This window comes from Anomaloglossus baeobatrachus, chromosome 10 (assembly GCF_048569485.1).
Source record: "Anomaloglossus baeobatrachus isolate aAnoBae1 chromosome 10, aAnoBae1.hap1, whole genome shotgun sequence".
NCBI lineage: Eukaryota > Metazoa > Chordata > Amphibia > Anura > Aromobatidae > Anomaloglossus > Anomaloglossus baeobatrachus.
This window is the reverse complement of record NC_134362.1, coordinates 49,248,811-49,263,757: the sequence shown is the minus strand read 5'-3', so window position 1 is coordinate 49,263,757 and position 14,947 is coordinate 49,248,811. Positions and strand designations below refer to the sequence as shown.

Genomic DNA, 14,947 nt, shown 5'->3' with positions numbered 1-14,947 from the left:
CAAGTGCCCTGTGCTCTGTGGTGGAGATATACCGCTCCCCAGCTGGATAGACTGGCATTGGTGGTGAGAATCACCCAGGACGGGGCCAGGAAGGAGCGCCCTTGGGACAGGGAGAGGGGCCGAAGCCACCACTGAAGAGAGCTCCTGGTCCGTGGCGACAGAGCCACTAACCTCTGTAAGGAGGAAGGCCGCTTGTCCCAACAGCGGAGAATGTCCAGCTGCAGAGGGCGCAGATGGAACTGGGCAAAGGGAACAGCCTCCATGGACGCCACCATTTGACCCAGCACCTGCATCAGGCGCCTGAGGGTATAACGGCGGGGCCGCAGCAGAGAGCGCACCGCTAGCTGGAGAGACTGCTGTTTGATTAAGGGCAACTTTACAAGAGCCGGCAAAGTCTCGAACTGCATCCCCAGGTACGTGAGACTCTGGGTCGGAGTCAAAGTGGATTTGGGAAGATTGACAAGCCACCCGAATTGGGCTAGAGTGGCGAGAGTGAGCGAGACACTCCGCTGACAGTCTGCGCTGGATGGAGCCTTGACCAGAAGGTCGTCCAGGTAAGGAAGCACTGCCAACCCCTGGAGGTGCAGGACCGCAATCACTGCCGCCATGACCTTGGTGAATACCCGAGGGGCCGTGGCTAACCCGAAGGGGAGAGCCATGAATTGGAAATGATCCTCTCCTAAGGCAAAACGTAACCAACGCTGGTGAGAAACTGCGATTGGCACATGTAGATAGGCATCTCTGATGTCGATGGACGCCAGGAAATCCCCTTGGGTCATAGAGGCAATGACTGATCGCAGAGACTCCATGCGAAAATGCCGCACCCGAACATGCTTGTTGAGAAGCTTGAGATCCAGGATGGGCCGGAAGGTACCGTCCTTTTTGGGAACTAGGAAGAGGTTTGAGTAAAAACCTCTGAACCGCTCCCGAGTGGGAACTGGTACAATCACTCCGTTTGCCTGCAGGGATGCCACGGCCTGTGAGAAGGCGGCGGCCTTGGAGCAATGGGGAGTTGAGAGAAAAAATCTGTTTGGCGGGCTGGAAGAGAATTCTATCCTGTAGCCGTGAAATATGATATCTCTCACCCACTGATCGGAGACTTATTTTAACCAAGCGTTGCCAAAGTGGGAGAGCCTGCCACCGACTAAGGACGTGGCTGGAGCGGGCAGAGAGTCATGAGGAGGCTGCCTTAGTGGCAGAACCTCCTGCGGTCTTCTGCGGACGCGCTTTTGGGCGCCAGTTGGATTTCTGATCCTTAGCTGAGTTAGCGGACGAGGCGGAGGGCTTAGAGGACGACCAGTTGGAGGAACGAAAGGAACGAAACCTCGATTGATTCCTACCTGGGCGGGTTTCCTGGTCTTGGTTTGTGGCATGGAAGTACTCTTCCCGCCAGTAGCCTCCTTAATAATTTCATCCAGCTGTTCACCGAACAGCCGGGAACCAGCAAAAGGGAGCCCAGCAAGAAACTTCTTGGAAGAAGCATCTGCCTTCCACTCTCGAAGCCACAAGATCCTGCGGATAACAAGGGAATTAGCTGAAGCCACCGCAGTGCGGTGAGAAGCCTCTAGCATGGCAGACATGGCATAAGATGAAAAAGCTGAAGCCTGAGAAGTTAAGGCAACCATCTCAGGCATAGATTCCTTGGTGAGGGAATGCATCTCCTCTAGGGAAGCAGAGATGGCCTTGAGAGCCCACACTGCTGTAAAAGTCGGGGAAAACGCGGCCCCCGCAGCTTCATACACAGATTTGGCCAGAAGGTCAATCTGACGGTCAGTGGAGTGCCGTCAGCCACCGACACAACGGTCCGGGCTGAGAGCCTAGACACCGGAGGGTCTACCTTTGGGGAGTGCGACCACTCCTTGACCACCTCAGGTGGAAAGGGAAAACGGTCATCAGAACCACACTTTGGAAAGCGTTTGTCAGGACAGGCCCTGGGTTTGGTCACAGCGGTCTGAAAACTGGAGTGGTTAAAGAACACACTCTTTACTCTCTTAGGCGAGGTAAACTGATGTTTTTCTGCCAGAGAGGGTTGCTCCTCTGAGACTAGCGGATTGAGATCCAGCACAGAATTAATAGAAGCAATCAAGTCACTAAAATCTGAGTCACCCTCGGAGAGATCGATGGGGTACATAGCCTCCGAGCCCCCCGTGGGGGCATCCTCCTCATCTTGAGAGTCAGAGCCACGGGATGAGGAGGGGGAGGAAACCGTGCGCCTTCTTTTAGAAGGACGGGGTCTGGGACCTGATGATGAATCCTCTGTGAGCTCTGATGGACGGAGGTCAGAGGATAGGTATCCTCTGGCAAGAGTATTAGAGGCACCCTGTGAGGAGGGCTGATGCATATTCATCAAAGTCCTGGACAAAAGTCCCATGGACTCAGCAAATGACTGGGATATGGACCTAGAAAAGGACTCTACCCAGGCCGGGGGTTCAGCCACAGGTGCAAAAGCAGCCTTAGAGACCACTGGGGGTGAGACTCCAGGCTGTGGCACCGCCAAGTTAGAGCAAACATCACAATGTGGACAGGTGCTCGGCTCAGGTAGCAGGAGCTTACATGCAGTGCATAGAGAATAAAGCTTTGGAGCCTTGCTCCTTGTGTGAGACATGCTGCTGGAGTGGGGGCTTTGCAAGAGAATGAACCCCAGGGAGAATATACATAGGTGCACAACCGGAGACCGGCTGTGGCTTACCAGACCGCTGGAAGCGGTTTTGTGTGCCCTCCAGATCCCGAAGCCCGGACCCCCAATGCACAGCACCTCAGCAGGGATGCAGAGTGCAGTCAGGCCCAGCGCAGAGTGAACTCTGCCTGAGAAATGGCCGCCGGAGCGAAGAGAGGGGGCGGGACTAGGGGGCGTTACTGTAGGGGAGCGGGAACTGGAGGGCCATAGACCTGCAGAAGAGGAGGCACGCCCCAGCAGTGGGGAGTGTCCCTCCCCTGTGCAGAACGGCCGCCGGGAGGAGCCGTGCCTGTCCCTCTAGCATGAGTGACATGCGAGGGAAGTTAACAGAAACTAGGCCTCCGGCAAAGCCGGGGCCTAAATTTAAGCAGCGAGGCCGACGCGCAGGCACCATCGGCTCGGTTCTCAGGCGAAAGCTAGAGAACCCGCCGGAAATGTCAAAATAAACACATTCAGCATACTCTCCCCATACAATAAGAACAGGGACCCCCAACACATAAACGTCTCAGGTACTTAGCTGCTGAGACGCAGGGCCAGGTCCCTGGGGATGAGTGCTCCGGTCCAACAGAATCCTCAAGGGGCTGTGGATGGAGACCGGTCTCCTGCCAGGCATGGAGACCGTGCTGGCTCCCACTTCAAGCCAGAACCCAGAAGGGATGGTGAAGGAGCGCGGCATGTAAGGCTCCAGCCTTGGAAATCAACCTTAACAACACCGCCGACACAGTGAGGTGAGAAGGGACATGCCGGGAGTCCAGACGTGGACCCGCATTTCTTCAATCTCTTTCCAAAAAGCAAAAAATCATATGAGAATGCATGTGTGGATGTATGCCTCCTGAACACAAAGCGATAAACTGGCTGGGACTGGCTCACCAGGGGGTGTATAAGCTCAGAGGGAGGAGCTACACTTTTAAGTGTAGTACTTGGTGTGTCCTCCGGAGGCAGAAGCTAAACACCCATGGTCTGGGTCTCCCAAAGGAACGATAAAGAAAGTGAGAATTGAAACAACCAAGATTAAAATAAAGATTAGACTAAACTTAACACTTTAATACCAACCGAATCTTCTCGATACTCCGAGTGCAACTCAACTTCGAGAATTTGCTTCTGCTCCGAAAGTCCCGAAATCAACAAAGGAAATACGGTCAGAGTCTCTAAAGTTTTCAGGAGCTGGGATTTGTAGTGCAGCATCGCCTGGTAGACAACATGGTGGTGAGGAGAACGAGAAAATAAATTCACAGGAGGAAAGGGATTAGGATCAGTGACTCACAGATCGAGCCGTGTAAGAAATCTCCTTTCCGCCTCGCGTGTAACATGACATTGCAACCATGAACATCCCGAGGTCTTGGTTGACTGTAGACTCTGGCACCTGAAGCTCCAGGGTTATACGATATGGCTGCCCGTACATAAGTACCTGCGGAGAGAAGGGCGAAGAATACATCCGTTTAGGACTAAATAAAAGGGCACAAACCATAGATGAAGAAACGCATTTCCTACACAGGATACAAGCAGCCGCCATTCTGTATGTAGTTGTCACAGATAAATCACACATTCTGTAGCTGGTTGGAAGCTACTTCAAAGGGAACCTGTCAGGTGCAATATGCACCAAGTACCACGAGCAGTTCTGGGTGCATATTGCTAATCCCTGCCTAACCGTCCCTGTATCTAGTAGCATAGATAAAGAGAACTTTAGACAAAGTATTTCTAAGGATCCTTTATGATATGCTAATGAGCGCAGGGACTAGTAGAGCAAGGGTGTTAGTTCCTGCACTCATTTGCCCTCTTAGCATATTAGCATACCCACAGGGGCGTGCTAACATGCTATCCAATATCCATTGTCCAGCATCATCAGCGGTGACGTGCGTACCCGTGTTCGTTGTAACTGCCTCAGACGCCGGGTTTAGAATCATGATCAGTAGGACCGCTAGTTACAGTCATGTGCACGGTTAGGCAGGGATTAGCAATATGCACCCAGAATTGCTCGTGGTTTTGGGTGCATATTGCACCTGACAGGTTCCTTTTAAAGAAAATGTATCACCTATCTTTAATAATTAAAGTACTCACAGTGATACATATTCTTTTTTTTCTAATGTTCTTTTTTTTTTAAATTTTAATTTTTTTATTTGAATAGTTTCCCCCATCTATTCGGGCATGATTATGGAGCAGCACTCTTGCCTAAGCATCTGTTAAAAGCAAATAGACATGAAAGCAGTGGACACGTGGAGCATTAACTGCTACACACTAAGTGACCTATTGACTTCCAAAGGCTTAGGACTTTCTTAGTAGACTAAGTCTGTGTGTCCGCCTGCAGAAAGCGTATATACCCGAAAATAGAGCAAGACAGAGCACACGTTGACTCCGTCTGCTCCATTCTAGTCAATGGCCCCGTTGGCGCATGTGTCAAAACACGTTTTTTTCGGGGTGTTCGGACGGAATCTCTGACAGGACCACTGAACGGTGGTAAAGCGGCTTTACACGCACAACATTTCTATTCTAGAGAGATGATGGCGAGAGCGAGAGATTGGAGAGATGATGGCGAGAGCGAGAGATTGGAGAGATGATGGCGAGAGCGAGAGATTGGAGAGATGATGGCGAGAGCGAGAGATTGGAGAGATGATGGCGAGAGCGAGAGATTGGAGAGATGATGGCGAGAGCGAGAGATTGGAGAGATGATGGCGAGAGCGAGAGATTGGAGAGATGATGGCGAGAGCGAGAGATTGGAGAGATGATGGCGAGAGAGGGAGAGCGAGAGATTGGAAAGATGATGGCGAGAGAGGGAGAGCGAGAGATTGGAGAGAAATATTTGAGCTCTGCGCTACAAACAAAAACTATATTTTACACACACAGACACACACACATTTTTATTTTGTAGTGAAGGGCTTAAATAATTTAAGATTTAGGAAAAACCATTTTTTCTTAGGATTTAAGAGTTTTGAGCTTCATGGATATGGATAGCCCCAATATTTATTTTTTTAAATTAATTTAAAACGCATTGATAAGGTCAGGTGTGTAATACACGCGCACACACACACACACATTATTTAGAAGCTCACCCTGTCACGATTATTCCTCAGAAGTGATACATTAGCTGTGGGAAAGGAGCACAGGATTCCAGGTGAGGGGTTACATGTGGAGCTGGAAATAGAAAATCAAAAACAGGAAAGCTTCAGATGCAAGCAAAGAAATGATCTGCAAGATATGAGTACACCTTCCAGTACCCCTTACATAGGGCCGTGCAGCGATGTCTACCGGCACAGCACAGTTGTCCTTCTGTAATTACACAAACTGATGTGTCAAAGTAATTTTTAGTTTTGCCTGAACAATAAAATGTTTACACACTAGGAAGAGTAAACCTGTCTTTACGAGAATCTGTCTTTTCTTGACACAAGGAATATGACACTTGTAGTCCATGTCCTGGATACGTCTGTGTGTGGTGGCTCTTGAAGCACTGACTCCAGCAGCGTCCACTCCTTGTGAATCTCCTCCAAAAATTTGAATGGCCTTTTCTTAACAATCCTATCAAGGCTGCAGTTATCCCGGGTGCTTGTGCACCTTTTTCTACCACACTTTTTCCTTCCCCTCAACTTTACATTAATATGCTTGGATACAGCACTCTGTGAACAGCCAACTTCTTTAGCAATGATCTTTTGTAGCTTACCCTCCTTGCAGAGTGTGTCAATGACTGCCTTCTGGACATGTGTCAAGTCAGCAGTTTTCACCATGATTGTGTAGTCTACTGAACCAGACTAAGGGACCATTTTACACGCTTAGGAAGCCTTTGCAGGTGTTTGTGGTAATTATTCTAATTTTCTGAGATTATGATTTTTGGGTTTTCATTGGCTTTAAGCCATAATCATCAACATTAACAGAAAAATAAACAAGTGAAATAGATGCCTCTGACTATATATAATATATAGGAATAGATCCCTCTGTGTGTAATGACTATATAATATATAGGAATAGATCCCTCTGTGTGTAATGACTATATATAATATATAGAAATAGATCCCCGTGTGTAATGATTATATAATATATAGAAATAGATCCCTCTGTGTAATGACTCTATATAATATATAGAAATAGATCCCTCTGTGTGTAATGACTCTATATAATATATAGAAATAGATCCCTCTGTGTGTAATGACTCTATATAATATATAGGAATAGATCCCTCTGTGTGTAATGACTATATAATATACAGGAATAGATCCCTCTGTGTGTAATGACTATATAATATATAGAAATAGATCCCTCTGTGTGTAATGACTCTATATAATATATAGGAATAGATCCCTCTGTGTGTAATGATTCTATATAATATATAGGAATAGATATATATGCATTTTCCTTTTTATATTGAATTACTGAAATAAATTAACTTCTTTATGATATTCTAATTTATTGAGAAGCCCCTGTATAAAGTAGCACGATGTCCTGTATCTGCAATGATCGGCTTTGCAGTCTCTGGTGCACGGACTGATATGGAAATATTACTTTGTTTACACTATACCTATACATTGTAGCCATATTAATACATACAACAAACATTGTACTATCTACAGGTTGCACATACACACCCCCCCCTACATACCTGTATTGATAATGCACCGGACACGAATACTTGACAGTCGGCATATAGGAGTAGTAAAAGCTGCCGTACAGGAACACGGACACCCAGAGGAGCAGGAGGAGGACACAAAACAAAATCCCGGTCTGGAGGAGCAGCCGTCGAGTCCGCAGAAACAAGATTAGAAACATGTCTTCCACCCACTGAAGGAGATGAGGTGACACGTCGCTGGACATAGTGCTGTATATGGCGTTTTCGCGATGCAAGCCTGAGACTCGCAGTGGTTATTAAAGAGTTAATTTTGTGCGAGGTCCAAACCAAAGCGCTGAACATTAGTATGTGATGGTACTCATGCTCCACTGTATATATCTGCACAGCGTAAGCAGCAGGCGGTGTATATGTCCGGCACACAGACCATGCTTGTTACTAGAGGGCATAAGTGAGAAATGCGTGCCTAGAAGAAGAGGGTATAGACATTAGGATGGAAGAACCCTCCTCTACCTCGTCCGACGTCAGCCTCTATGTGCTTTGCCCTTGTGTGTCACATTACTGCTCAGTGTGGAAATCAGAGTTATCCGTGGAGAATACAGAAGCGGGTGAAAGAGGACAGAGCGTATAAGGGGAAGACTGAGCAAGAAAGGGAGGTCGTGATGCTCGGAGGGCAGCGACAGCCTGTGAAGTGGCGAAAAAAAAAAACAACAAAGATACCAGTAAGTAAAACATCTGAGAAAAGTTTAGGTTCACATCTAAAAATCACGTTACACTTTATACGTAAAATTAGGCCCTGATTCATCATCACATTTCCGCCTGTTTTTTGGCATGGAAGCCTCTAAATTAGTAACTGTGATTAGCAAGAAATTCTTCAAAATATCTGCACCCCCCCAGTAACCTTTTGTGCTTTAGTTTTATGATATTTACATCAATGCAGTATTTCCAGATGTTTTACACAAATTTGTAAAATGCAATTTAAAAAAAAAAAAAAAAAAAAGTCAAAATTTGGAGTAATACTTCTCCAGTCTACTCCCTGGAGTAATTTTACGTACGTCAAATGCAATATCCGATTCATAAAGTAACCGTGCCACTTCTACAGTTGGTGGTGCACAAGTCGTATCCAAACCAGTAATGTAAAGACAATGATACTTGGCACGGTATGTAGAGGATTTCCAATTTTTATTATGAAAGGTGTTTGCAAAATGTTTCAGTCACAACTGGACCTTCATCAGTACGGATTGCCAGGAGACAGCTGCATAAAACCGCACAATAGTAAGTGAATATCAAAAATTAGCTAAGGATATAGGTCAAAGTAGAACAACGATTAAACATTTGACCTATTTGTCAGCGCAAATCAATAGAAGTCATATAGAAAAATTGCGCAAGTCAACATTCGAAAAAAAGAGAATTTTGTTTACTTACCGTAAATTCTTTTTCTTATAGTTCCGACATGGGAGACCCAGACCATGGGTGTATAGCTTCTGCCTCCGGAGGACACACAAAGTACTACACTAAAAAGTGTAGCTCCTCCCTCCGAGCATATACACCCCCTGGATGACCAAATATAGCCAGTTTAGTGCAAAAGCTGAAGGAGGACATCCACCCACAAGTAGAGAGAGCAAAACCCGGAACAACCGGAACCTCTGTCTACAACAACAGCCGGTGATAACACACGGAACAAGAAAACTGCCAACAGGCAACAGGGAGGGTGCTGGGTCTCCCATGTCGGAACTATAAGAAAAAGAATTTACGGTAAGTAAACAAAATTCTCTTTTTCTTCATCGTTCCTTATGGGAGACCCAGACCATGGGACGTCTTAAAGCAGTCCATGGGTGGGAAATAAACAGAAAACTGAGAAGTAGGCAGAGCCTTACTTCACAAATGGGCGACAGCCGCCTGAAGGATGCGTCTGCCCAAGCTCGCATCTGCCGAAGCATGAGCATGCACTTGGTAGTGCTTCGAAAAGGTGTGCAGACTAGACCAAGTGGCAGCCTGACAGACCTGCTGAGCCGTAGCCTGGTGCCTGAAAGCCCAAGAGGCACCGACAGCTCTGGTCGAGTGCGCCTTGATCCCCGTCGGGGGAGGCACCTGAGAACACTGGTAGGCATCGGATATGGCCGACCTAATCCAACGAGCTAGGGTCGGTTTAGAAGCAGAGAGACCCTTGCGCTGACCTGTGGTCAGCACAAAAAGAGAGGTGCACCGCCTAAGAACAGCGGTGCGTGACACATAGATCCGGAGCGCCCGCACCAGATCTAAAGTATGCAACGCTTTCTCAAAGCGATGCACAGGAGCCGGACAAAAGGAAGGCAATGAAATGTCCTGGTTAAGGTGGAAAGGAGACACCACCTTAGGGAGAAAGTCCGGAGTCGGACGGAGAACCACCTTGTCTTGGTGAAAAACCAAAAAAGGTGACTCCGAAGAGAGCACAGCCAAATCAGAGACTCTCCTGAGGGAAGTTATGGCCACCAGAAAGACGACTTTCTGTGAAAGTCGAAACAAAGAAACCTCCCTAAGAGGCTCAAAAGGGGGTTTCTGCAAGGCCGTGAGGACCAGATTAAGGTCCCAGGGATCCAGAGGCCGCCGGTAAGGCGGAATGATGTGAGATGCGCCCTGCATGAAGGTGCGCACCTGAGCCAGCCGGGCGATACGCCGCTGGAACAACACTGACAGAGCCGAGACCTGTCCCTTGAGGGAATTGAGGGATAGTCCTAGTTGCAGACCAAACTGCAGGAAGGACAGAAGGGTCGGCAGGGAAAAAGGCCAAGGGGCATGGCCGGAAGAACGACACCAGGACAGGAAAATTCTCCAAGACCTGTGGTAAATCTTTGCCGAGGAAGACTTCCGAGCCTGAGTCATAGTGGAGATGACTTCGGGAGGAATGCCGGAAGCCGTCAGGATCCAGGACTCAAGAGCCACGCCGTCAATCTGAGAGCTGCAGAATTCTGGCGGAAAAACGGACCTTGTGAGAGAAGGTCTGGGCGGTCCGGGAGATGCCACGGCACCTCTACGGACAGACGGAGCAGGTCTGGGTACCAAGCTCGCCTGGGCCAGTCTGGAGCAATGAGTATGACCCGACGGCCCTCCATTCTGATCTTGCGCAGGACTCTGGGCAAGAGAGCTAGAGGGGGAAACACGTAAGACAGACGGAACTGGGACCAATCCTGAACCAGCGCGTCCGCTGCAAAGGCCTGAGGATCGTGGGAGCGAGCCACGTAAACCGGGACCTTGTTGTTGTGCCGGGATGCCATTAGATCCACTTCCGGAGTGCCCCACTTGCGGCAGATCGACCGGAACACTGCCGGATGCAGAGCCCACTCGCCGCTGTCCACGGTTTGACGGCTGAGATAATCTGCCTCCCAGTTTTCCACGCCTGGGATGTGGACTGCGGATATGGTGGACTTGGAGTCCTCCGTCCACTGAAGGATGCGTTGAACCTCCAACATTGCCAGGCGGCTGCGAGTCCCGCCCTGGTGATTGATGTAGGCAACTGCTGTCGCGTTGTCTGACTGGACTCGGATGTGCTTGCCCGCCAACAGGTGGTGAAAGGCTACGAGAGCGAGGAGCACAGCTCTGATTTCCAGCACATTGATCGAGAGGGCTGATTCGGACGGAGTCCAAGTGCCCTGTGCTCGGTGGTGGAGAAATACCGCTCCCCAGCCGGATAGACTGGCATCCGTGGTGAGAATCACCCAGGACGGGATCAGGAAGGAGCGTCCCTGAGACAGAGAGAGGGGCCGAAGCCACCACTGAAGAGAGCTCCTGGTCTGTGGCGACAGAGCCACCAACCTGTGCAAGGAAGAAGTCCGCTTGTCCCAACAGCGGAGAATGTCCAGCTGCAGAGGGCGCAGATGGAACTGGGCAAAGGGAACCACTTCCATTGACGCCACCATCTGACCCAGCACCTGCATGAGGTGCCTGATGGAATGACGGCGGGGCCTCAACAGAGAGCGCACCGCCAGATGGAGGGACTGCTGTTTGACTAAGGGCAGCTTCACAAGTGCCGGCAGAGTCTCGAATTGCATCCCTAGGTACGTAAGTTTTTGGGTCGGGGTCAGAGTGGACTTGGGCAGATTGACAAGCCACCCGAATTGAACAAGCGTGGCGAGAGTGAGCGAGACACTCCACTGACAGTCTGCACTGGATGAAGCCTTGACAAGAAGGTCGTCCAGGTAAGGAATCACTGCCAACCCCTGGAGGTGCAGAACTGCAACCACTGCTGCCATGACCTTGGTAAATACTCGAGGGGCCGTGGCTAACCCGAAGGGGAGAGCCACGAATTGGAAATGTTCCTCTCCGATTGCAAAGCGTAGCCAATGCTGGTGTGAAACTGCAATTGGCACATGCAGATAGGCATCTCTGATGTCGATGGATGCCAGGAAATCTCCTTGGGTCATTGAGGCAATGACTGATCGCAGAGACTCCATGCGAAAATGCCGCACCTGAACATGCTTGTTGAGAAGCTTGAGATCCAGGATGGGCCGGAAGGAACCGTCCTTTTTGGGGACTAGGAAGAGATTTGAGTAAAAACCTCTGAACCGTTCCTTGGCGGGAACCGGTACAATTACTCCGTTGGCCTGTAAGGATGCCACGGCCTGAGAGAAGGCGGCGGCCTTGGAGCAGGGGGGAGTTGACAGAAAAAATCTGTTTGGCGGGCTGGAAGAGAACTCTATCCTGTAGCCGTGGGAGATGATATCCCGCACCCACTGATCGGAGACGTGTTGAAACCACACGTCGCCAAAGTGGGAGAGCCTGACACCGACCAAGGACGTTGCTGGCTCGGCCAGATAGTCAAGAGGAGGCTGCCTTGGTGGCAGCAGCTCCTGCGGACCTTTGTGGACGCGGCTTCTTGCGCCAGGTGGGCTTCTGGTCCTTGGCGGAGTTAGTGGACGAGGCCGAGGGCTTAGAGGACGACCAGTTAGAGGAACGAAAGGAACGAAACCTCGACTGGTTCCTGCCCTGGACAGGTTTCCTGGTTTTAGTCTGTGGCATGGAAGTACTCTTCCCGCCAGTAGCCTCCTTAAGTATTTCATCCAGTTGTTCACCGAACAGCCTGGACCCAGCAAATGGGAGCGCAGCAAGATACTTCTTTGAGGAAGCATCTGCCTTCCACTGTCGAAGCCACAAGATCCTGCGGATAGCGAGGGAATTAGCGGAGGCCACCGCAGTGCGGTGAGAAGCCTCCAGCATGGCAGACATGGCAAAGGCTGAAGCCTGGGAAGTTAAGGCAACCAATTCAGGCATATAGTCCCTAGTGAGGGAATGCATCTCCTCTAGGGAAGCAGAGATGGCTTTGAGAGCCCACACTGCTGCAAAGGATGGGGAGAACGAGGCCCCTGCCGCCTCATAGACAGACTTGGCTAGAAGGTCAACCTGGCGGTCAGTGGGATCCTTAAGTGAGGTGCCATCAGCCACAGATACAACTGTCCGGGCTGAGAGTCTAGACACCGGAGGGTCTACTTTTGGTGAGAGCACACTCCTTGACCACCTCTGGTGAAAAAGGAAAACGGTCATCAGAACCACGCTTTGGGAAGCGTTTGTCAGGACAGGCCCTGGGCTTGGACACAGCGGCCTGAAAACTGGAGTGGTTAAAGAACACACTCCTTGTTCTCTTAGGCAAGGTAAACTGGTGCTTTTCTGCCAGAGAGGGTTGCTCCTCTGATACAGGCGGATTGAGGTCCAGTACGGAATTAATGGACGCAATCAAATCACTAACATCCGCATCACCCTCGGTCAGATCAATGGGGAACATGGAGGTAGCGTCCGAGCCCCCAGTAAAGACATCCTCCTCGTCCTGCGAGTCGGCTCGTGAATCGGAGCCGCGGGACGAGGAAGGAGAGGGGACCCTGCGTCTCCTTTTAGGAGGATGGGGTCTGGGAGCAGATGAAGAATCCTCTGTGAGCTCTGCAGAGCGAGCCGAAGCAGCAGAGGCGTCCTGAGAAGGGGGCTGATGTATGCTCAGCAGAGTCCGGGACAGCTGTCCCATGGAGTCGGCAAAGGACTGGGAGATAGCCTTAGAAAACGATTCTACCCAAGCCGGGGGTTCAGCCACCGGGGCCGGAGCAGCCGGAGGGACCACTGGGGAGACTCCAGGCTGAGGCACCACCATGTTAGAGCAGGCATCACAATGTGGATATGTGCTCGGTTCAGGCAGTACGAGCTTACATGCAGTGCATATTGAGTACAGCCTTGCTCCTAGTGTGAGACATGCTGCTGAGGTGGAGGCTCTGCAGTAAGAACACACTCCTTAAGAATGACCCCCAGAGAGTGTATAAGAAAGTCCACAACCAGAGGTTGTGGCTTACCAGACCGTTTTGTGTGCCCTCCGGATTCCACAGCTCGAACCCCCAGACAGGTTGCAGAGATGCAGCAGCCAGCGCCGATCAGTGTGAGAACGCTGATAAAATGGCGCCGGGGGAGGAGGGGGGGCGGGGCCTAGTCCAAGAGCGGGAACCGGAGGGCCAAGGAGATATCCAGGGGAGGGAAACATCTCCTCAGAGAGGAGTGTCCTCCCCTGAGCTGAACGGCCGGTGGGCGGCGCCGCACTGTCCCTCTGCATGACTGACATGCAGGGGCAGTGAAAACGAAAGTAGGCCGCAGCCGAAGCTGGGGCCTAAATTTTACAATGCGGCCGGCGAGCAGGCACCCTCGGCGCGGTTCTCAGGTGAAAACCAGAGAACCGGCCAGAAATGTCACCAAAGTAACCTGACACACTCTCCCCAACAATAAAGATGCAAAGGACCCCCTGCAATAACGTCTCAAATACTTAGCTTGTGAGACGCAGGGCCAGGTCCCTGAGGGATGAGTGCTCCGACCGGCAGGGTCCTGAAAGGGCTGCGGATGGAGACCGGTCTCCTGCAAAGCAGTGAGAACAGTGCTGGCTCCCACTTCAAGCCAGAGCCCGAGGGATGGTGAAGGAGCGCGGCATGTAAGGCTCCAGCCTTGAAATCAACCTTAACAACACCGCCGACAGTGGGGTGAGAAGGGACATGCCGGGGGTCCAGCTTGGACCCGCTTTTCTTCCAACTCTTTAAAATCAAAAATCAGATGAGAATGCATGTGTGGATGTGTGCCTCCTGAACACAAAGCATTGAACTGGCTAGATTTGGTTATCCAGGGGGTGTATATGCTCGGAGGAAGGAGCTACACTTTTTAGTGTAGTACTTTGTGTGTCCTCCGGAGGCAGAAGCTATACACCCATGGTCTGGGTCTCCCATAAGGAACGATGAAGAAAATACAATTTTTATTGTCAAAGAATTAATAATACAAATATGGTGTCATACTTTCCTCCCAGGAAAAAAAGACTACCGGTCGAAACGTGCGTAGGAGGTTTCCAGACAGGGCGTTCACCTGCCTAGGTAATGTTACTTTACACCTATTGATATCTACTATCGGTCATGCTATGGTGGTTCCATTGTCTTATTAAGTGGTTACCTATGCCTAATCCGATTGTTATAACGGGGTTAACTTTTGTATCCTCTACGTTTGATGCTTTTGCTCAGGAGGAGCCCCGTTTATACACTATGTGATAGATGCATTGATATTTGGCACCCTTTGTGTACTGTGTGAATCATTTACTGCATGGCACCTTTTGTTTCATGTATTGATTGTGTATGCTACAATTTTTGCCTGAGGTAGTAGCCGCCCTTTGTCTCCATTTCCTGTTCTTATCATTCCACCATATTTGTATTATTAATACTTTGACAATAAAAATTGTA

At 49.9% G+C, this 14,947-nt stretch overlaps 1 protein-coding gene across 3 annotated transcripts in view; it reads right to left on the bottom strand.

The window, feature by feature from the left end:
- The window catches only part of BSCL2 (BSCL2 lipid droplet biogenesis associated, seipin), a 78,723-nt gene that overhangs the window by 39,271 nt on the left and 24,505 nt on the right, over window positions 1-14,947 (bottom strand). For all 3 annotated transcript variants that reach the window (XM_075326611.1, XM_075326609.1, XM_075326612.1), the window contains exons 2-5: window positions 7,263-7,910; window positions 5,725-5,806; window positions 3,942-4,085; window positions 3,731-3,865 (exon numbers count right to left, since the gene is read on the bottom strand). In XM_075326611.1, the coding sequence (XP_075182726.1) occupies window positions 3,731-3,865; window positions 3,942-4,085; window positions 5,725-5,806; window positions 7,263-7,474 (573 nt within the window). In that variant the 5' untranslated portion in view covers window positions 7,475-7,910. The remainder of the gene's footprint in view (window positions 1-3,730; window positions 3,866-3,941; window positions 4,086-5,724; window positions 5,807-7,262; window positions 7,911-14,947) is intronic.